Genomic DNA, 22775 nt, shown 5'->3' on the forward strand with positions numbered 1-22775 from the left:
AGAAATTGAGAAACTAATATTAACCTGGGGTAGTGCAACACTGTTATCAGCTATGCCTCATTTTTCCCAGCATTAGAGCCATTTTTCTGGGCTTTGCTCTTGGGAGTTTATGGAGGACCATTCTAGCTTTTTCCTACAGAAGAAAATAGACATGTGTCACAAAACGTGTCCAGAAACTGAACAACAATGTGGGGGCCGCATGAGAACCACATTTTTAAAAGTGGCAATGGCAGTTACAATTTCTACAGTCTCCTCCCTCTCAAATTTGCTGCCTTTATAGGGTGCCCTCTGCTCTACTCTCTGGCCTCCATTGAAGCAGATCAACTTCAGGTATATGATAGTCTTGCATGTTTCCTTTTTCTTCTTATATAGTCTTTTCTACATCAAAAATTTTGCTGGATTTGATTTGTTTAGTATAATGTGATCTTATTGTGTGATATGGGCATATTTGTTTTCTTTGTCCTTAATTATGTGGTTTTGTTGCTCAGTTTTGAGTCTTGGTTTGTCTAGATTGTTGTGGATTAATGAAAGTGGTAAATTGGCTTTGTTGCTCAGTTTTGAGCCTTGGTTTTGCATGCAGATTCTTTGTTTTCACTTTTCAACACACTTTATTTGAATTTCAACACTAGTCTTCAGTCCACAGACTTACTGTTCATGAATTACAGATTTCTGTTTTTCCGATCCAATCCTTTCACATGCATTGAAGTTGGTTTTCCCCCTCTTTTTTATTTTTTCTCTTTTTTTGTTTTTTGTTTTGTTTTATGAAGTAGAAATCAAATCCAGGAAGAACTTTATCAGAGTTATTTCTAGAGATCTCATTTTAATGGTTAAAGCTGCTCCTCCCGAGGTAGATGGACATTTCTAATTAGAATAGTTGCTTTTGTTTGAGAACTCCACTGCATGCAGAGACAGAGACTCATAATTCATGAGTTTGGTTATTTCTCTCTTTTTGGTGAGTGACTGAGTACAGGGGCTAGCTAATTCAGCTTTCAGTTATGTGTAAAAAACTTAAAAGTTTAAGAATTGTTAACATGATTAGGATGATTCCTTCCATTTTGTGTTGATAGTGTTAATTAGTTTCTGATAATCTGTTGGCCTTGGCTATGACTATCTCCATTAAAGTGAGATATGGGCATCTTTTTTTTCTCTTTTGCCTTGGTTGGATTTGTTCAATAATGCAGTACAGTCTTAGTTTTTCTAGAATACTGTGGACTAAAGAGACTGGTAATTGACATTTGTGTTGCATGCAGATACTTGCTTTTCCACATGGCTCTGCATTTTACATGAATGTTGACACTAGTCTTCAGTACACACATAACTGTTCATTGGGTACACGTTTTCCTTATCCAAATCAATCGCTTCTATGCATTGAAATTTTCTTTTTCCCATTTCTTCTCCTTTGGTAGATGAAGTAAGAAACCAAATCCTGGAAAAATTTTATCAGGATTATTACTAGAATTGTCATATAAATTGGTTGAAGGCTTCTCGTATTGGGGTAAATGCACATATCTAATTAGAAAAGTCGGTCATGATTGAATAAAAACTCCCCTGCATGCATAGATTCATAACTCATTATTTTGACTATTTCTCTCGCTTTTTTTCCTTCTTGTGCAGGGGTTGATTCAGCTGTCACTATTTAACATGATTGCTTCCATTTTATGCTAATAACAATGGTAGCTTCTGATGAATCTGGAGGCCTTGGTTATGACCACAATGATGATAGTAATGATGCTAAACCTCAACCACCACCAACACAGCACGAAAATGGGGAATCATCAAAACAGAATTCGATACTCTCACTTACTATTGATGAAATTCAAAGCAAGAGTGGGAAGAGTTTTGGGTCCATGAACATGGATGAATTCCTTGCCAACATATGGAGTGCTGATGAAAATCAAGTTTCTTCAGAACAACCCAACCAAGGTGATCTGGATGACCCTGCCAATGGGAAAGACACAACTTCAAAGCCTGCCTCTCTTTCACGGCAGGGATCATTCTCCATTCCTACCCCACTCTGCAAGAAAACTGTGGATGAGGTATGGTCAGAGATCGACAAAACTCGACCACCACCCCTGCCTAACTACATGAGTAATCTTGATCATCCCCAGAGCCAATCAACCATTGGAGAAATAACTCTGGAAGATTTCCTAGTAAAAGCTGGTGTAGTTCAAGAATCACCTTCTCAGAACCGAATGGGAAGTGACCCAATTCATCCACAAGGTGGTGACGCCAACAATTCTAATATGGCAACTAGCAGTAGCATGTATGTGGGTACAAGTTCTGAAATGGGGAATAATGTGATTGCTTCAGGACATTTGAATCCCCAAAATGCTGTGCCAAACAATCTGCCTGGAAATAGATATGCGATTGCTGGATATCCAATTTTTGGGCAGAATAAAATGATTGTGGGAAATGCATCTTTTTGTACCAGTAATGAAACTGAGAAACGTCACAGTTTGCCAGAATCTAGTGGGACAAAGAACAAGAAGAGGATGATTGATGGTCCACTGGAGGTAGCAGTGGAGCGGAGGCAACGAAGGATGATCAAAAATCGAGAGTCAGCAGCTCGGTCTCGTGCAAGGAAACAGGTATATTATCTAATTTACTTTTTTGGTTAAAGATATAATTCATTATTGTTAGATGTGATTTAAGTACACTTGTACACAATATGATCATGATCAAACCATTCATTTTCTGCATTGCATTTCGAAGATCATCCGAGACAAATCACAACAAATCTTGTAGTCTTCCAACTATTAAAGTTAATAGCCTAACACAATGTAATCACTACAGTGATCACAATGATAGTAAACTGTTCCAATTTGGTTGATCTCTTTGCAACATTGAGCCTGGAATGGTGACTTCACAAATGAAAACAAAACTGTTCTAAACATGAGATCACATTACAGGATGGGAAGGAAAAGGTAGTGGCAGAGCCCATGAGGCCCAAGAAGGGCCTTTGCCTATACACACAGAAAGAGTCATCATTATAGTTCATAAAATCTCTAAAACTCTGTTAAATTTTGTTCTGACTTATGAACCAATAACAAAGTCTGTACTTTCTGTTCATCTGTTATAATGCAATTGTTTTCATAATCCACTATCCATTTCTGGTTAGGAAGTTCTTTCATATTGCATTTCATCCAATTTATCAGTGTGCCCAGTACCCCTCCTAGCATCGATCTATGTTTCTGCTCTGTGGAGAGGGAGAGAGTGAAAAAGAGGTCAGTGGCTAGCAGTCCCCTGATAACAAAAGAAAAAGGAGGACAACACCTTGTTATTTACTGTATAACAACTTTTGTTAAACAAGAGTGATCTACAGCTAAAGGTTATAGTGTTTTTAGACAACTGACCCTTTGTCTGTACAAAAGGGTGATTTGAAGGTACAACTTTAAAATGGATGGTTCCAATTCTGATTGTGTGGTGTTCCAAAAGGGTGAATAGTATCGGAATTTATGTGAAGATTAGGCATCAATCATCATATAGCATTTCTAGAATGGAATCCAACTTAGCTCACCTCATAATGTATACTATTTTGTTACTTACAGGCATACACTGTGGAACTAGAAGCTGAGGTGAATCAACTTGAAGACGAGAATGAAAAGCTGAAGCAAACAGTGGTACGAAACAAGAAATTATCTTCCTTGCTTTAAAACATAACACCATTGGGGATTGAAATGCACTAATGAAACATTTTTTACCTGTATTTGGAGTAGGAGGGAATCGAACAGAGGCGAAAACAAGAGGTAGGTAACTCAAATAGAATGTGCTTCGTATGTTTGATTTCATCATATGACATTACTTTGTGCCATCTACATCTGGGCAGGTGATGGGAAGGAAACAATCCACAAAAGCGCAAAGGTTGGCAGCAAAGTTGAGGACAATGAGGAGGACTGTTAGCGCTTGACGTGCTGAGCAATGTAATTCTGCATGGCAAGCAATGTGAGGAAAGTAGTTGTTTATGGAAATGACATATATGGTATATGTGACATATATGTCATTAAAAGATTATGTAAAAAGGGATCTTGATCAAATACCCAAATTTGGGTCAACACGAACCCACTTACTTTAGTAAAAGATTAGTGTGCCCACTCATCCAATATTAAGTAAAAAGACTGTTTTAGACAAGTCTCAAATATAAAATTACAACCATCGCGCCACTCTCTCTCTCTCTCTCTCTCTCTCTCTCTCTCTCTCTCTCTCTCTTCTCCTGTATTCGACACCGACAGCCTCTCTCTCTCACCCACTGACCTTCGGCGCTTGACCCAGGCCTCCGGCGAATCAAGAGAAGATCGCCACCGTGCCCCGAACCGACATCACCTCGACCCTGTACTCATACCCTCTCAATCGACCCTTGACGGTGGCACGCCTTTAGTGGAGGGCGGCGCTGAGAATTTCGGTGGAATCCATGGCAGCCCTGAGATTAGTGAGGGTCTCCTGATGGTACTTGTGGGATCCATGGAAGAAGTTGAAGCGGGCCACATTCATTCCGGCCCGGCGAAGCTTCTCCACCATCGGCACCGACCTGGATGCAGGTCCCAGGGTGCACAGGATCTTTGTCTCTCTCTCTCTCTCTTCTTCTTCTTCTTCTTCTTCTTCTTCTTCTTCTTCTTCTTCAATCTTTGAATTCATCCTTTCATCCTTCAATCTGTGAATTCGTCCTTGATGTGAAGCACTTGTGTCAATAATGAGAATATGAAAGAGGAGAGAGAAATAGAAAAATGAGAAACAAGCATGTTGGGCAATGGATAATTAAGAGATATTAGACTCAAAAAGTTTTCTTCTACGTTTTTACATATGTTTTTGGATCTCTGTGACAACAAATTTTATTTTTTGTGGTAAACTATAAACTTTGAGAATGGAAGGAAATTTTGCCAGTAGTGATTGTTTTTTTTATTATGATTTGGTTGGTAATAATAAGATTATTGGGAGGTAATAATAAGATTACTGAGGGCAGTAAAATGTTTGTTGGGGCAATAGTAAGATAATCGGGGATTATTGAGGGGCAATAATAAGATTATTTATTTGGATAAACCTCCAAAAGCTTTCAAAATTGAAAACACATCTTCATTATTGATCTCCAATAAACTTGTTATTGGGAAGCAATAATATGTTTATTGGGGGGCAATGATATGATTACTGGGTATTATTGGGGGGTAATAAAATCATACGCTGGAATCTGATCACCAGTCCGGTAGCTTAATTCAGGATTCCGGTGACCGGTCACCGAAGTCCACGGCCGGCCACTGGTCATCGGAGTCCGGCAAGGTCTCCGATGACTTCTCTCTCTAAGTGACAAAGAAGAATAGGGCAAAATTGTCCCAAAAATAAATAAAAAGGAATAAAAAAAATACTTAACTAGGTTTTAGGGAAATGATCTCTTAGAGTGTTTGGGTAAGTAGGCAATCTCTTAGAGTGTTTGGGTAAGTGGGGTTAATTAACCCCAAAATTAGGTAAATGATCATTTTCCCTAAAATTAATTGTATGTTTAATCTGTAGCAATAAGTGGATGGGTGAGTGTTCCATCCGCTAAGCATGTGTTTACAAGTATATGGTGCGTGCTTTGGTAATAAAATGAGGGGTGGACGGTGGAGGGCTACTACCATCCTACCCTAAATTTGCTCATTAGACATTTTTCCTACCCCCTCCCGTTTATTACATACCTTCATCAAATTTATTCACCATACTTCCAATTTCATCTTTATTTAGATGCCTCCTCCAAGTTACCAAAAAAAAAAAAGAAGGAGAACAGCGCTTTATACTCCTCCTAAAATGGATACGTTAATTTGGATGGTACAAGTTGGGTAGTGGAAAAACAAAGTCATCTTTCACTTTTTTACTCACAGATTTCAAATTCTCAATCAATTCTCTTTTTTTCTTAGTTGCAAACCTTCATTTCTCTTCTTTCTCAAATCTAATATCACACCGAAATCACCATTACTAAGGAATGTGTGTATCTGCGAAAAACTAGGACACCGTCACTAGGAAAGTCTGGGCCTGCCAAAGATAGCTACAGCGTATTTGCGAAAGGTAACATAAGAAGATAGGAGTTTAGATCATTTTTCTTTCACCAAATCATCAAATCAAGGATTTTTTGTAATTGATTTTTTTTTAGGGCTCCCATTTTTCCTGAGCAAAACCTTAACCACCTAGGTTTCGCATAGCAGTGCGGTGCCGCTCCGATCCCATCTGTAGCAGGGCGCTCCAACATTGCAAGTGGTAGAAGGACGTGGTTTCACCTCCTTCGTGTGGTAGAAGGACATGGTTCACCTCCTTCGTGTGTTTGCGGAGGTTGTTTGGCCGGAAGAGAAAGTCGAAGGTTCATATTCTGCTTTGGGTTTGTAAGCGCGACCGGTTTTTGTTCTGGGGTGGCTTCAGGGTTGACGAGGAGGAGGTAGGCGGCACGCTCTTGGGTCTAAAGGAGGAGCGCGGTAGGAGACGTCTGCTAGAGATTAGTCTTCGGGTTGCCGGATAAGGCTTTTGGTTCGTGCTTGCAGGGTCGGACTATTGCAGCGAGCATGTTTGGTGGGCGGTGGGATGGTTGCCATGGCCTCCTGCTTAGGAAGGCCACTGGATTGGCAAGGCGGTGGTGGACGGCTTCTTGGAGGTTCCAGATTCGGCCGGCGGGGTGTTGGAAACGTAGGGTTTAGGCAGTGGGTTTTTGGGCCTCTGCCTTCATGGGCTGCAGAGATGCAGTCTAGTGAATTGGGCCTAGGTAGCCCAATTCCTCTATTCTCTCACTCTAAGTAGGTCTTTGGGCCTCTGCCTTCATGGGTTGCAGTGATGCAATCTAGTGAATTGGGCCTAGGTAGCCCAATTCCTCTATTCTCTCACTCTCAGGTTGGGTTTGGGCCTTCTTGGGGTGGTCCGTCCTGCTCTTAGTCCTATGCCTGTTCCTAGAATGTTGTTGTGGATGTGTTGAATGTTGCGATGTACACCAAGAGGGTCTTAGGCGTCAAGATATTCAGGACATTGGTACCATTTTAGGGCAGTGTAGGGGTAGGAAATTTTTTAAATTTTGTATTTTTGTTTCTGCAGTTCCTTTAGGATTTTAGTTTTTTGAGTTTCCGCTTTAGATTTTAGTCGTTTTTACCTGAGCATTGATTTGTAATATGAGTGGTATTCGAACTTCTCAAACTTGACCGAGTGAGGTCGTATGATTTAATATCAATGGATCAGTCTTCCGTTGCCCTCAAAAAAAAAAAAAAAAAAAAAAACCCAAATCAGGGTCTATTTTGTTTAGTTTCTTTTTCTTTCAATAAACATCTCAGTTTTTTTTTTCTTGAATTTTATTTCATGTTTCAATTGGTTAAATTGTTATAATATGAATATATACCAAATAATTACACTAAATTATAACTATATAACACTAAATGATAACTAAGAATTTTTCAGAAAACCCTAGGTCGGGCCTCCGCCCGTTGTTATTTGCGGCTCCGCTTCCGGTGATCGCAAGGCTATCTCAGCAGCATTCTGCTGTCAGAGCATCCAGACGCTTCTGTATCTGTATCGTCATCTACTTTCTTTCTGTCTATTCCCACAATGGATTGCACTGCACTCCATTGTTGTTATGTTAAGTTTTTCCCAGTGGCATCAACATCTGTTCCAATGCAGCAATTCAAGATTCTTAATTGGAATTGTCGTGGCCTTGTTAACACGGAAACCCAAAGAGCTTTGGTTTCCCTGGTCGGTAAAGTCAACCCTAGTCTAGTCTTCATCTCGGAAACTCTAGCCGGAAATGGGTTTTGCTGGTTGCATAAAAAAAGGGTTCACGAGGTTTAGCCCTCTTTTGGTCGTCGGACTTGAAAGTCAGTTTGCGTACTTACTCAGCGCACCATATCGATACTGAGGTTGGGTTTCCAGGCATCGTTGGAGCTTGGCGGTTTACCGGCATCTATGGCTTTGCTACTCATGGTGATAGGGTTCTGACATGGGATCTGTTACGAACTCTAGCTTCACAGGTGAATCTGCCATGGTTGATTGCCGGTGACTTCAATGAGTTTCTATGTGCAGCTGACAAATCCGGCAGTCCACTGCGGAGAACAGTTATGATGACAATGTTCAGGGAAGCTTTGGCCGACTGTAATCTGGAGGATATGGGTTTTGTGGGTTCTCGCTTTACCTGGGCGAACCGATTTACGAAGGAATGTCTGGACCGGGGTTGTTGCACTCAGAATTGGCGTGCACTGTATCTGTATTCTAGGTTCGCCACGCTGCCTCCTAATAGGTCGGATCATAATCCCATTGTTGTAGAGGTAGCTGCTGCACCGGTTGCCAGAGTGCCAAGGTCTAGGCGCTTTAGGTTTGAGAAAATGTGGATGCAACATGAAGAATGTGCTGCTGTTATTCAAAAAGGATGGTCTATTCCCTCTGTGGGTGAACCTCTGAAGTAGGTTGGATTGAAAATTGGTTCAACAGGCAAACTTTTGATGGAATGGGATGCGGGAGCTTTTCGGCAGAGAAAAACAGAGATGCTTCTTTTGCAATCTAAGATGGATATGTTGATGAAACTTCCCTTTGATCCTTCTCACTTCAAACAAAAAAAATCTCTTCAATTTAGATATAATGAACTTCTATCTTTGGAAGAAGCTTATTGGCACCAGCAGTCTAGATTATTATGGTTGAAAGAGGGGGATCGTAACTCAGCTTTTTTCCATAGGAAAGCTTCTAACAGATGCAGCCGTAATAGGGTGGTTGGTGTCACTGATTTATCAGGGCAATGGCAAACTGATCCTACTCAGGTAGCCTCAGTGTTTGTTGATTATTATGAAAATATCTTTTGTTCAGAGGGTTCTGATCTTGCAGCTTTGGAGGTCGTTCTTGAGCAGATACAGCCATGTATTGATAATGATATGAATTCTTCTTTATTAGCTGCATATTCAGATGAGGAAATTAAGAAGGCTCTATTTCATATGCATCCATAAAAATCAACTGGGCTTGATGGTATGTCTCCTGCTTTTTTTCAGAAGCACTGGCCTATTATTCAGCATGATGTGTGCTTAGCGGTGAAGACGTTTTTGAACATAGGTATTTTGGATTCTGAGAGCAATTTTACTCATTTGACTCTTATTCCAAAAATTAAAGAGCCTAAAATTGCAGCTGATTTCAGGCCTATTGCTCTATGTCATGTGGTGTACAAAATTGCTTCTAAGGTTCTTGCTAACAGATTGAAGGTTTTATTACCTGCAATAATTTCCCCTCTTCAAAGTGCCTTTGTTCCAGGACGTTTGATATCTGATAACACTTTGGTTGCCTCTAAGGTTTCTCATTTTATGCATAAGCTTCGGTATCAGAATCAGGGTTTTTTCTCTCTCAAGTTAGATATCAGTAAAGCTTATGATAGATTGGAGTGGACTTTTCTAACGGCTATTTTATTTAAGATGGGGTTTGCACAAAAGTGGATTGATACTGTTCTATGTTCCATTAGAACAGTGCGCTACTCTATTCTTCTGCATGGTACACCTACAGGTTATATTACTCCATCCAGAGGAATTAGACAAGGGGACCCTCTCTCTCCATACTTATTCATTTTGTGTGTTGAAGGCCTTTCTTCTCTTATTTCTCATGCAGTTTCTCATGGATCACTGAAAGGGTTACGTATAAGTCATGGGGCCCCAATTATTCATCATTTACTATTTACAGATGACAACTTTCTATTTGGAGAATCATCTGTTTCAAAATGTGCTACTCTTAAGTCCATCCTGAATGTTTATGAGCGTGCTTCTGGTCAAAAGATTAACCTGGAGAAGAGCAGTGTTGTCTTCAGTAAGAATGTGCATCCTAATTTTAAAGCTAATTTAGCTTCTATTTTAGGGGTGCAGTGCATTGAGGATCATGACAGATATCTAGGGCTACCCCTTCATGTTGGGAAATCAAAAACAGTAATTTTCTCTTACTTAAAGGAACGACTGACAAAGAAGTTGATCAGCTGGCGCACCAAAATCTTGAGTTCTGCTGGTAAGGAGATTCTAATTAAGGCTGTGGCACAAGTTATTCCAAATTATGTTATGAGCTATTATATGCTTCCTAAAGGTCTCTGTGATGACATGCATCAACTCTGTGCTCAATTCTTTGGGGGAGGTTCAAATTCTAATCGCAAAATTCATTGGAGGTCTTAGGAAATGATGTGTTTGTCTAAAAGTGAGGGAGGCTTAGGCTTTAAGAATCTGCATGCCCATAATTTATTTATGCTTGCAAAACATGGGTGGAGGCTGACCACTAATCCTAACTCATTATTGTCTAAATTGCTTAAAGCTAGATACTTTCCGAATGGTTCTTTTTTGGATGCGGATATGGGGGATTCCCCTTCCTTTGCATGGAGAAGCATTATGGAAGCTAGAACTTTGCTTCAGGCTGGTTTACTTTGGCAGGTTGGCACTGGCACCTCAATCAATATTTGGAATGATCAGTGGATTCCAAATATCTCTCATCATCAATTGCGCAGACCGACTGCTTGTGACATTGAGTCGGTCTCTTATTTGATGAATGCAAATACTAGGAGTTGGAAGGTGGATATTTTGCACCTTCTCTTTTCTCAGGAAGTTGTTGATGATATTATGTGTATTCCTCTCAATAGCAAAAATAGGAGAGACCGCTTAAGTTGGAAGTTTGAGAAGAGAGAGACAGGTTTTCTACTAAATCCACCTATTTTGCAGCTAGGGATTTGGTGATGGGGGATTTCTTTGCTTCTTCCTCTCTTGGTGACTCTTTCAGTACTCTTTGGAAGACATTATGGAAAGCTAATATCCCTGGGAAGGTTTCTATCTGTATTTAGAGAGCATGTCATAACGTGCTACCAACAAGAGAGAGTTTAAGTAAGAAGGGCTATACTGGTGATATGGGTTGTCTGCTTTGCTCACACCAGGTAGAGAGTGTTGGACATGTGCTATGTGGTTGTCCTACTGCGCAGGAAATCCTTGCAGCTCCTCCTTTCTCTATTCAGGTTCCCATTACTCCTTCTTTTATTTTCAAGGAATGGTTACTGGAACAGGCATCCAGTCTCTCATCTGAAATTTTTTCTAAGCTGCTAATGATCCTATAGGGGGCTTTGGAACAATAGAAATGATAAATTGTGGAATGATAGTGCTAAACAAGCACCAGTAATTGTTGCTTGTACTATGGCTTGGTATGAAGAGTTTCTTCAATTAAGCTAATAGAAGCATGACACCGGTAACCTGCAAGAGGACGAAAGCTAATGCATCCTGGTCCCCTCCCATGGTTGGTATGTTGTGTTTGAATGTTGATAGTGCTTATGTTCCTTCATTACAGCATGCAGGCATTGGAGGTGTTCTACGTAATGAGAAGGGTGAGTTTATTGGTGGTTTTGCTTATAAGGTGCCCAATGTGTCTTCTGCGTATCATACTGAGTTGCTTGCTATTAAGTTTGGGTTGGAGATCATCCAGGCACTTGGTAGAACAAATGTTGCTTTAATGAGTGATTGTTTAGAGGCTGTTAAGGATGTGACAGCAGACCACCAAGATTTTTCTCCTTTGGGAACTATTGTTGAAGAAATTAAAGATTTGTTAGGTGAATTGCATTCTATAGGTGTTCATCATACATATAGAACTGCTAACCATGTTGCTCATAGATTAGCAAGTTTTGGTTTTGATTCTGACATTCATATGGAATGGTTCTTTCAAGCTCCAGAGTCTGTTCTGGATGCCCTACAATATGATTGTAATCGTATAAATCATTAATACAATTTCATTTTTACTTAAAAAAAAATGATAACTGAGACAAAGCATGTCGCGTTATAATTTAGTAAATCGTAGATAAGCCATCTTCAAGGGGTTGAATCACAATTTTGAATGGAAGAAGACTTTGTTTTGTAATTTAGCAAAACTTGTACACCCAATTATAAATGTTAATATCGTTGCCAATCACCTCGCTGGTAAATAAATGATCCATTAAAGGCAGTTTGGACCTTTCACATCAAAATGGGTCTTGCATGCTAGAAATATAAGTCCATTTATGCCCCTCAGCAAAAGAAAAATAAGCATTTTGACGTCTGTTTCTGCAATTCATATATTTTTCTTTGATGAAGATTCTACAATCCACTGACATAGCACTTCAAAGTTTTAAAAAAAAACTCCCATCAGAGTATTCATTAGATCAAAACAAAGACACTGATCAATTTTCATTATCTATAAAGTTATAGTTCAGGAAATTTGCTTGTTTTTTCTAGGACAACGTTCTTATCCAAATTCCAAGTAGAACCTTAACGCAACCACCATTTGGAACCATTGAGTTAGCATATGTTTCTATCCATAGATTTCTCTTACGGCTTCCCACAGAGAATTAAACCAAAGCAGAGAAAGATTCTCAATGTCATGATGAATATGGTAATCTTTATCCATAAACATTCAAAATACTTTTTACTATAACATCTGATGATGAACCAGCTTATTCAGTTGGCGACCATAGGGCTAGGTGGGTGTGGTGGCAGGAAGGTTGATAATAAAGAAAAACATGAAAATCACAAAAGGTTAAAAAAGAAAGTTTAAAGAAGAAAAATAGGGTTTGAAGTTCAAATGCCAGTTTAGGGGGTTTAAACAGAATCTTTTTAATGCGTGGTTCTAGTTGGATCTCCAAATTTGATATTTGGACCTCCAACTTTTTTCAATTATTAATAGGCATTGTCAAGTCATATGAAAAGACAAATAAGGACAAAGAGAGAAAAATGAAAAAAAAAAAAAAAAAAAAAACTCTTCTTAGAGCATCTTTAGCAATGCTTGCCATTTTTTAGTCAAATTTTTGCCAAAGTAGCTAAAAGTCATTTTGGCTAGCCACTTTAGAAATACATCTGCATCAGTGCTCTCTATTATAGCTAGTTTTGAATTTATATTATTTTTTAAAGGAAGGTTAAATAGTTTAAATGTATTTAAAAATTACATAAAATAACTCAAAACGAATGTTATAAATTATAGAGAGCCTCATCTTGCTCTCTATATTTAGGAGTGACTGAGTGAGATAGCTAAAAGTTATAATTGAGAGCCACTTAGGAGTCTGGTGCAGCTGTTAAAATATATAAAAAGTTAAACATGCTCTCCAAAATAGCCAAGGGGCCAAAATAGAGAGTCTGCTAAAGATGCTCTTACCTCCCTAAATATAACATTCAATTAAATTATTATTTTTTCTTCAGAATTTCCTTATATTGCCTGTATAGTTTCATAATTTACCTAAAACAATTAAGGAACAATAATAATTTATATAGATGGCCCATCATTTTATACAAAAGTAAATTCAAAACAATCTGATTTGGAATTTCCTTAAACTAAATTCATTGAATATTATGATGTAGTTATTACTCGATTTTCCAACCCAAAACCCTTGAAATCCTTCTTTTAGTAAATTGGAATCCCTTTGAATTTACCAAAAGAAGGATTTCTTGAATTTTCTAAAAGAAGGATTTCTTGAATTTACTAAAAGAAGGATTTCAAGGGTTTTGGTGGAGAACCAACCCTCTGATTAATTTTGGTGGAGGAGAAACCTACTCATAAGAGAGCAATATCATGTGATTTTGATTTATTCTTCTTCTTGTGGTTGAAGATATAGATAAAAAGTAGAGTAATAGATTGTTATATTTCATGTTCAAGGGTGTTTTGGTAAAAATAAGGAGGTCTACTTAGCTTTTCTAATATTCTAAAAAGTAAATTAGAGGTATACTAATTATGGGAGGTTCAAATAGCAAATTTGGAGGTCCAACTAGAACCGCCCCTTTTTAATTTGCTTCAAAAAAAAGAAAGAAAAAAAGAGAAAACACCAAAGGTGGTTCAAAAATGGGTATGTTTGGACAGTTAAATTCAAACTACCTAGGGTTGTCAATGGGTTGTGCCGGGTTGGGTTTGTGTCTTGTTAAGGTATATCTCGTGTCGCAAGAGACGAACCCAAACCCAACCCATTTAGTAATCGTGTCAAAAATTTAAACTTAAACTCATTTATTAAACGGATTACCCGTTTCCAACCCGCTTAACCCATTTAATAAATATGTCGTGTCATGTTAGACAAAATGATTCATTTAAGGATTAACAATGCGACCCATTTAATTAAAAAAAAAGCATAAATTGATTAAATTCACTAAAAACTCTACAAGATGAAGAATATAAATAATTATATATAATTTCTAAATAATTAAATCCAATAATTATAAAGCAAAATATTTTAAATTGTCTAATCCTATGATCAAATACTCCCAACGTCCAAAATTTCAAGAAGTATAGCATAATCGGGTTATACGGGCTCACTTCATGTTGGCGGGTTGACCCATGACCGACCTATTTATTAAATGGGTCATGGCGGGTTGACCCACGGCCGACTCGCTTTTTAATCGTGCGGGTTCAACCCTCTTTATTTCGTGCCGGTTTCGAGTCTTGTTATCGGGTCATGTCGGAATTAACAGCCCTAAAACTACCCTTAATGAATGACTCATTCTGTTAAATAACATTTAGGGGGCTGTGACCACTTACCCAATTTTAGCCTAAAAATTGTCCACTTACTCCACCAAGAGTTTTTTAACCCCATTTACCCAATCTAACAATGTTTGACAGTATTGCCCTCATACTCTCTCTCTCTCTCTCTCTCTCTCTCTCTCTCTCTCTCTCTCTCTCTCTCTCTCTCTCTCTCTCTCTCTCTCTCTCTCTCTCTCTCTCTCTCTCTCTCACTACTTCGTACTCATATCCCAAACTACAAACCCTAAATTGCCCAACCTCTCTCTACAATTCCTCCATTTCTGGTGGCCTCCAAGACCCCCGACGAGTCTTACATCTCCAAGATCGAGGCGACTACTGCGTTCGGTTTTGGATCGCAGTGCAGAAGACGTAGAACGGCGGAGGTTAGTATACGCACAGGGCATTTCTTCGAAGCCAATTTGGACAGAGGCGACGCCGGTTTTGTTCATCAGAGGTCCGGGAAGCTCCAAAGCTCCATGCTCCAAGTTCGGGTCTGGGCTTCGTTGGCAGGGCTCGGACGGCGCCGTTCTGTTTTTTTTTTGTAAATTTGGCAGAAGGCTTATAAGGAAAGAAGAAAGAAGAATAAAAAAAAAAAGTTTTATTAAGTAGTTATACATGTCTACTGTGGGGCAATAATATGAGTATTAAGGGCAATAATATGATTATTTGGGGCAATAATATGATTATGGGGTATTATTAGGGAGCAATAAAATCAGACGCCGGAATCCGGTAGCCAGATTAGGGATACCGGTGACCGGTTGCCGGATTCAGGTGATTGGTCGCATGATTCTGGTGATCGATCACCGGTCTCTGGATTCCCGTCGCCGGAGTCCAATCACCAGAGTCCGCGGCCAGCCACTGGTCACCGGAGTCTGGTAAGGTCTCCGATCACTTCTCTCTCTAAGTAACAAAGAAGGAGAGGGCAAAAATGTCCCAAAAATAATTAAAAAGAATAAAACAATACTTAAGGGTGCGGCTATTGCCACCCTACTATTTTCTTTGTTCACCCTATAAATATTTGAATTATTGAAAGACTTTATTACCCAAATGCAAAATGACTAATATGTACACTAATTTTCTAAAATTTAAATCTTTAAGGAAAACTAAATACATAACTAATTAAATACAAAAATACTTAATTTCTCTTCTGATAACATTAATCATTTAATCTTCATCTTCTCCATCCAAATTTCAATTTATTACAATTTTCTTTTTTATCTTTTTGTTGCGTCCTCATCGTTAATTCGTTATTCAATTCACAAAACCACTAGTGTTAACTTCATTAAAATCTTTATAATACCTTTATAAACACCGAAAGCAAAAAATTTAAAACACGAAAAAAAAAATCAATCTTTTTTTTCATTGCTCATGGTAGCACTTACTAATTTTTTAATATGGATTGAAATAAACGAACATTGAAATTGAATGGAAAAAATAAAAAAAGGAAGTAAATCAAATTATGATTTTATTAGGAAACTTTAATATATTTTAAGACGTCTTTTAATTGATATAATTTAAATGAGAAATTTTCGTTAAACAAAATTTCTTTTTTAATTTGATATGTTATATGATGGAGAATATTCCTAGAAAAAGAAATGAGTTAGATAAATAAATCTAATAATTGAAATTAAAATGTAAGGTGTAATGAGCAAGTATGGTGAACAAAGAAAATTATAGGGTGGCAATAGTCTCACCCTACTTAATTGGTATTAGGGAAATGATCTCTTAAAGTGTTTGGGTAAGTGGGCAATCTCTTAGAGTGTTTAGGTAAGTGGGGTTAATTAACCCCAAAATTAGGTAAATGATCATTTCCCCTAACATTTATTCTTTTATGAAACAAAGCCATGTCTTTCTACTAGTTGGTAAAATAAATTATTCACTAAATGCAATTTCGACCTTTCACGTCCAAACAAGTTTTGCAAGGTTAGAATACAAGTCCGTTTATGTAAGTTTCCAGAGTACCAAACCCATTTTTTATTTTCAACCAAAAAAAAAAGCACCAAAGGCGGGCACGCTTGAACTTTCACGTTCAAAAATGGGTAATGTTTGGACAATTAAGTTCAAACTACCCTTAATGAACGGCTCATTCTACTAAATAACATTTCTTCTTTTACAAAATAAAGCCTTCTGTTTCTACTAATTGGTAAAATGAACGATTAATTAATTAAAGGCAGTTTGGACCTTTGCGTCCAAACAAATTTTGCAAGGCTAGAAAACAATTCCATTTATGTTAGTTGAAATGAATAACTCATTAAAGGTGGTTTGAACTTTAACCATCCAAACATGTCCATTTTTAAACGCAAAAGTCCAAGCATGCCCACCTCGATTTTTTGGGAGAAAATAAAAAAAATGATTTTTTATTTTTATTTTTTTATTTGAAATATTAGAAGTTGGTATTGCGGGAGTCTACAAAAGCTAAAGTGGTATGGCAGGGAAACAACCAACCTACTACCTAGCTCTGCAACTCATTACAATACAAAGGGACGCTCACATAAAATGCAAGCCTAACACATACGAGAACAACCTCGCCTCTTAAGGAAAAATCATTCAACTACACCTCACTTACCTACATGCAATTGTAGTACAAATGAAATATAAAAACATCTCAGTAGACTTATAGAATCCACTCCCACACATATTAACTTGAAAAATCCAAAAGCCTAAATTAAAATAACTACCAATTCCTTCCTCTTAGGGTTAGAGCCAGAATCATCAGAAGTACTAGAAAAATGGGTTTGGTACCATGGAAAGATACATTTCTTCTTCTACTACTAATATATGGGAAATGTTAAAATAAATATGAACTTTTTGTTAATCAATTTGAGGGTCTTTGTTCCTTTATAATCATAACGTAGTTCCAAAAGAAATATGGCATAGCTGGTGAGAGATAGAAAAATCAATTTAACTTCTTCATCTTAGATAAATAAGAAATTTTCATATGGGTATTTGGATTTGACGAAAAGTTTGATCAGACATATGAATTGGTATTGCATGAATCTTCTAATACATATGTATCGAATCTGATTGAATCAATGAACAGAATAAATCAAGAAAGAATGAATTTCTTTCTTGATTTGAGTTATGTTTCATGTTTGTTTATCGGCAGTGAAGAGGTGATAGAAGAAAGCTTGGATCTTTGCCCATGAGTACGAGTTGCAGAATTCAAGGAGAGAGACTAGAAAGTTCTGAGTTGCAGAATGCCAAGAGAGTATAGACACACAATGAGTCTTCAAAAGTTGAGAAAAAAATTATGAATGAATTCAAGTTATAAAATGAAATGGACAATTGAAATAAAACCGTGAGGAAATATGAGAAAGTTTTCCTTTAGGAAAGGATAGAACTATAGAAGTCCTTGTTCTTCACTACCAATATTTGGAAATAGTTCCACCTGAACTCTACCATTAGAGCAAATGCACTCATGAACTAAGGGCAATTGCTGATTTGCCTATTAAATTGGTCACTGCCAATCAACTATTCATCCAAAATTAGCAATTGCCTCCGGTTATACAATGCACCAATAAAAAGTAGTTGACATGCCAATCTACTATTCACATTTAAAAATGTATATATGTCATTAATTAAAAAAAGCCCAAAAAGGATTAAATCATAGATTTAATTTATTCATTGATTTTCAAATGCAATTAATTGTAAAGTATTAATATAACAATTTGTTAAGACAAACTATAAGAGCAGATTTCTCAAAAAAAAAAAAAAAAGTAAGAATTTTTTATAGAAAATTAAAATTCTCATCCAATGAAAATAAATCTGAAATTATTTTGTTGGAGAAAGCTAATTCAATTATAAATCTGGTAGAATTTATGTAATTGTGAGTTGCACTGGTCCATCAAAAATCAGTGGAGCCCACGAATTAGCTGGGGTAATTAGGAGACCTAGAATTGGTCAGTCAATTGCCTGACTTCATGGGCCCCATCAATTGCCCAACTGATTTTGCACCGCTGCAGCCTTTTTGTTTCCCTCAATCAGCCAATAGGTCGGTCAATTACCCCATTGGTGCAACTGCTCTTAGGCCAAGTTTGCAAACCTAGATCATTGTCGACCGCAAGCAAACTTGGATTTTCGTAGATACTAATGCCATAATAAGGAGAGAATGGATAGGAGGAGTGAGTGTTTGAGCCCAAAAGTATTTTTGGTAAGATTCCTTTAGGGGTTTAAGCATAGCGGGCCGATACCTGCGTCCCAAAAATAAGCTTACTTAGGTTTGGGTTATAGCTTCACCCATTCTAAGATCCATATGGAAAACGAGTCCTTATCGGAATCAAGTAGCGAAGATTGAATTGGAAACTTCAATCAATAATCCTTATATGGCAAGTAACAGTCGAAACCCTAGGGTATAAATACCAGGTTTCAAGGTCGAAAAAACAACAACTCTTCAATCAATCAAACAGATTATCAAAGCCTCTTCGGAGCAAACCTACCTGCAACCTAGTTGCAAATCAGCGAAGCAAGGGTAACGCCCTCGCAACTCAACAAAGCTAAAGTCACGCTTTAGCAAACCCTGTGCTTTCTCCCAACTTCCCAATGATTGTTCTGCTTAGTCTACAACACTAAGTATCGATTAGGTGAACGCAAGAGATCACAACCAAAGCCCTTACCCGTAAGGCAAGAAGTTCTTTTCCGAAATGCATAGAAAAGAACCTTGTGACGAGGTTGGTGCTCTCCTCGTCCACAGCGTTTGAGAAGAAGTCAGGTCAAGGGACATCCCGACGACTACACCCCACGGTGCTAGCACGCCTGCGCACTCAAAGAGACAGTTTGCACCCAGACTGGTTTTGGAGCCAAACAGTGAGGTTGCAAAATTGGAGGGAGAAAGGGCATAGTTCAGTTTGGTTATGTTTTATAAGTTTTGCGTCTATTTGTGAAGACTTTTTTTTAGACCGAATCCTAGCTCTGCCACTAGAGCATACACTTAATGCAAGACACTAGATATTAATAAAAGTTATGCCTAGTCCAACATTTTAGTTATGGTTGGCTTAGTGTCACAGGTCAACTTTACACACACAGCGAAATTTGCTCGTGGGGCGCCGAGGTTACTCTGAACCAAGGCCAGCCTATCTTCCTTCCTTCCATGAAACTTTAATTTTCTTTTCTCTGTGTGCTTCTCTTATCTATTAGACCCTTTACACATCGTCTCCTTACTGATAGGGTTTTGCCAAAGAAAGCCATTTACAATTGAGTCTTACACCTTGTGACTAACCGATTGCATCATTGTGTCAGGATTGTCTTCCAAAGACACTCGCCCAACCGACATGCTATCATGTCATCCTCGGTTGTGCCAGCCCATTGTTGAGCCGCATGCATCTCGCACATCGATAACAAATGGCACGACACCACACCAAGACCTAGTTAGCCTTCACATTCCCTCGTTGGGTTATTCCTTATTAGCTTGCAAATGTCACTCGCTGATGCGGCTGAAATAGTCTCACAATTTAACCATACAAAATGTAGTTGTCAATATAGGATAAGCATGGATCGTTTAATCCGGGGATTGTAGGGTACACCTACACAAAAAGGTCAATTAACAAATAAAAGAATAAATTGAGGGGTTTTGAAATCTGGTTCTTAATCTGCTTAAACTAAAAACGAAACAAATAAAACTATCTACAATGATCGACTTCTTCACACTCAAATCAGAATTTTCAAACCATATCAACATGCAATAAATTGTTTCAATCAACCTAAAATCGTGCCAACACTAAATATCAGAAATGAATTCGAAGTACAAGTCTGAAGAGATCGAGTACCACTTTAATTCTTCATTAATCTCCTAAGTTAGGAAAAGTCAATAACTTAAAATATTTCATATAAAACATCACGTTAATACTGAAGAGCATCCGTCAACATCAAATATGAATCATTAAGTGCAATTAGAATTCTGAATTCAAACATGTATGCATCCATAAGAAGTTACAAACGCACAAACATGTAGCATATAATCTCGACCATTGTACATAGCCTTTACCACTTAAATTTCTGCCCTAAAACGATTAGATGAATTAGAACACAAATTTGGCTTTATTAACCTGCAGATTAATATCATTATTCAACCAAAATCATATGCTTAAAGATATAAAAGGATGGCACGAAATTAGATTGTAGAGATATCATAAACAACTCAAGAACATAAAGAAAAGAATCTGAAAATTACTAACATAAACTCATTCTTAACAAAAATCCAACTCCAATAACAAAGTTCATAATCAAAATATGAAATTCAATACTAAAGAGTACGAAAACAAAAATAAGGGCCATGAGTTACACTTTTTTATCTTCAAGGAAGGTTGGAGAACGTCAAGAGAACATAGGGCTAGGCCTTCAAGAACACGAACAGCCTTGGAGAAGTCCTAAAGCTCTTCACGACAAGAGGCTTTTTCCTAAATTTTGGAGAGAAGAGAGTTAGGCTAATGAACTAAATTTTGCGTCAAGAAGTGATGGTTTTGGCTTCAAGAATTGCTGCTATTTATAGTGGAATCCTCATCTCTTGTGATGCAATCATGACCATTCATCTAGAGGTGATTTCTCTTCCAAATTTCCTTGATTTTCTCATGACAAAGTCTTTAATTTTCTGATCTCTTTCCCCTTAATGACTCATGGTATATGCCTTGAATAGTGACCAGATACATCCCTTATTCCTCTCCTTTGAATTGCACTAATTTCTTCTTGCAAGATTTGTGCACACAATGAACTCCTATAATCAAGAAAAATCAAAATTTAATTAGAGTTATAATCGATAGGAAATAAGATAATTAAGATAATTAGGATAAATATTGAATATAACACTCCCCTTTTATCTCCACGAAATAAAAAGAATTTATGTGAATAAAACTCCTTGAATTCCTCCTGATTTATGCAAATCTTCTTATCCTTCAAGTTTCCTTGATTTCATCACTCAAGAGTTCTTAATGAGATGGACTCTCTTTAAAACAAGAAAATCAGAAATAGGAAAGTTCAAAAGAAGAAAGTTCCCTAAAACAAAATGCGAAATATTTCCTAAAATGAAAGAGGAAAGTTTCTAAAATGACTTATCCTTTATTTACGCTCATTTCTGTTCTTTTTCACCTCTTTTCTCCGTTTTAGTCCTTGAAGGCTTGACGTACCTAAAAACAGAAACTATGTTATAATTAGTAATTTTAAGAGAATAACTTAGCCAAATGAGGAAAAATACATATTAAAAACGTCACACTTTGTGCTCCTATCACTCGCCTTGCATCACCTGCACGGCCCACTCGGCTCATGGGCAATACTTGCCCGCAACTCAAGACTAGAACATCTTAACGATAAGCCATATTGGCCTTACCTTTTTGCCGAGGTTAGCGTTATTCTCTGCTTGATGAACATCATGGTTCTAAGACCTGCTCTCGCCCATAAGCCAATCCTCAAGCTAGCATGTCGTCCTGCTTATTAGCACGCCATTTGAATGAGTAATGTATCCTCGATGCCGCTCTTTAGCTTCCTTTAGTTTAGCACGGCATCGCCTGTCTCGTATTTACTGACATCACTTTCCTTTGGACAAGGTCAAACCCAAGCTCGTGCCCACGTCTCTCACTCCATGGTCAATAGGCACCACAAGGTCCCACATTTTTTCGTAAGCCCACATGTTTGTCTAACGTCACTGGCATACAGACAGCCCACAAACGAACCTAGCCTTCGATAATGACCCATAATATCGGCTTTTTAAGTCGATACTGTCCACAAGACATCCTGACTCGTGGAAACATATGTCATCCCATCCCTTGCTGATGACATATGCCCGGTTCCTAGACTCCAATGGGTGTCTAGGGAAAGCTCACTTAGTGCCCCATGAAGGCCAGCATCGGGGGTGTTAGAGAGCTAGACACCATGTCTCCCCCTATAAAGCATATTAGGCTTAAATGACTAAGGCGGGAGGAAACATGCATCAAAATATCCGAGGAAAATAATAATCTATAACTATAACTAATTCATACAAAGCGCCGTCAAGTGCGTTGAACTTGTGTTGAGGTCCTCGACATTTCTTGGATTTTGAACTTTTCCCAAATTCCAAGCCAAAGTAGCTCGAAACTGAAAATCACAAAGTTTTACTTAATTACAACAATGCCACTCTGCCTTCATTTAGCCCCAACCTTGCCCTTGGGTCCCCAAGGCTCGCTATCTTGGACATCTCCTTTAGAAAGTGTCACGATAGCATTACTCTCAAGTGCGGCTCATGACACTTAGCCAAATAATATTTTTTTACTCTTCACCTCTTCAACCTCAGTTATGGTATGTTCTTAACTCTTCAAATATTTAATATATGCAACTCTATTAGTGCTGATGCCTGGTGGGAAGGT

General features: G+C 37.9%; 1 protein-coding gene across 3 annotated transcripts; it reads left to right on the plus strand.

Moving 5' to 3' along the window:
- The first annotated feature begins 249 nt into the window (after nt 1–249).
- Nucleotides 250–4016, plus strand: LOC112201502 (ABSCISIC ACID-INSENSITIVE 5-like protein 1). 3 transcript variants are annotated; one of them, XM_040507122.1, is made up of 5 exons: nt 250–330; nt 1615–2588; nt 3549–3620; nt 3717–3746; nt 3827–4016. In XM_040507122.1, the coding sequence occupies exons 2-5, from the start codon at nt 1659–1661 to the stop codon at nt 3905–3907; spliced, it is 1113 nt and encodes a 370-aa protein (XP_040363056.1). In that variant the 5' UTR covers nt 250–330; nt 1615–1658; the 3' UTR covers nt 3908–4016. The 3 variants fall into 3 exon arrangements, with proteins under 3 accessions (XP_040363056.1, XP_024198153.1, XP_024198154.1); XM_024342385.2 differs by lacking the exon at nt 250–330 and adding an exon at nt 1374–1495; XM_024342386.2 differs by lacking the exon at nt 250–330 and having other exon boundaries at nt 1509–2588.
- The last annotated feature ends 18759 nt before the right edge of the window (nt 4017–22775 follow it).

This window comes from Rosa chinensis, chromosome 5 (assembly GCF_002994745.2).
Source record: "Rosa chinensis cultivar Old Blush chromosome 5, RchiOBHm-V2, whole genome shotgun sequence".
NCBI classification, from domain to species: domain Eukaryota; kingdom Viridiplantae; phylum Streptophyta; class Magnoliopsida; order Rosales; family Rosaceae; genus Rosa; species Rosa chinensis.

What these genes read in the sequence shown, in the direction of transcription:
- LOC112201502 (XM_040507122.1), top strand. Translation starts at nt 1,659, where the DNA reads ATGCTAATAACAATGGTAGCTTCTGATGAATCTGGAGGCCTTGGTTAT. An exon ending in AAAAGCTGAAGCAAACAGTG is followed by an intron (nt 3,621 to 3,716) that starts GTACGAAACAAG and finishes TATTTGGAGTAG; the next exon opens with GAGGGAATCGAACAGAGGCG. An exon ending in AACAGAGGCGAAAACAAGAG is followed by an intron (nt 3,747 to 3,826) that starts GTAGGTAACTCA and finishes ACATCTGGGCAG; the next exon opens with GTGATGGGAAGGAAACAATC.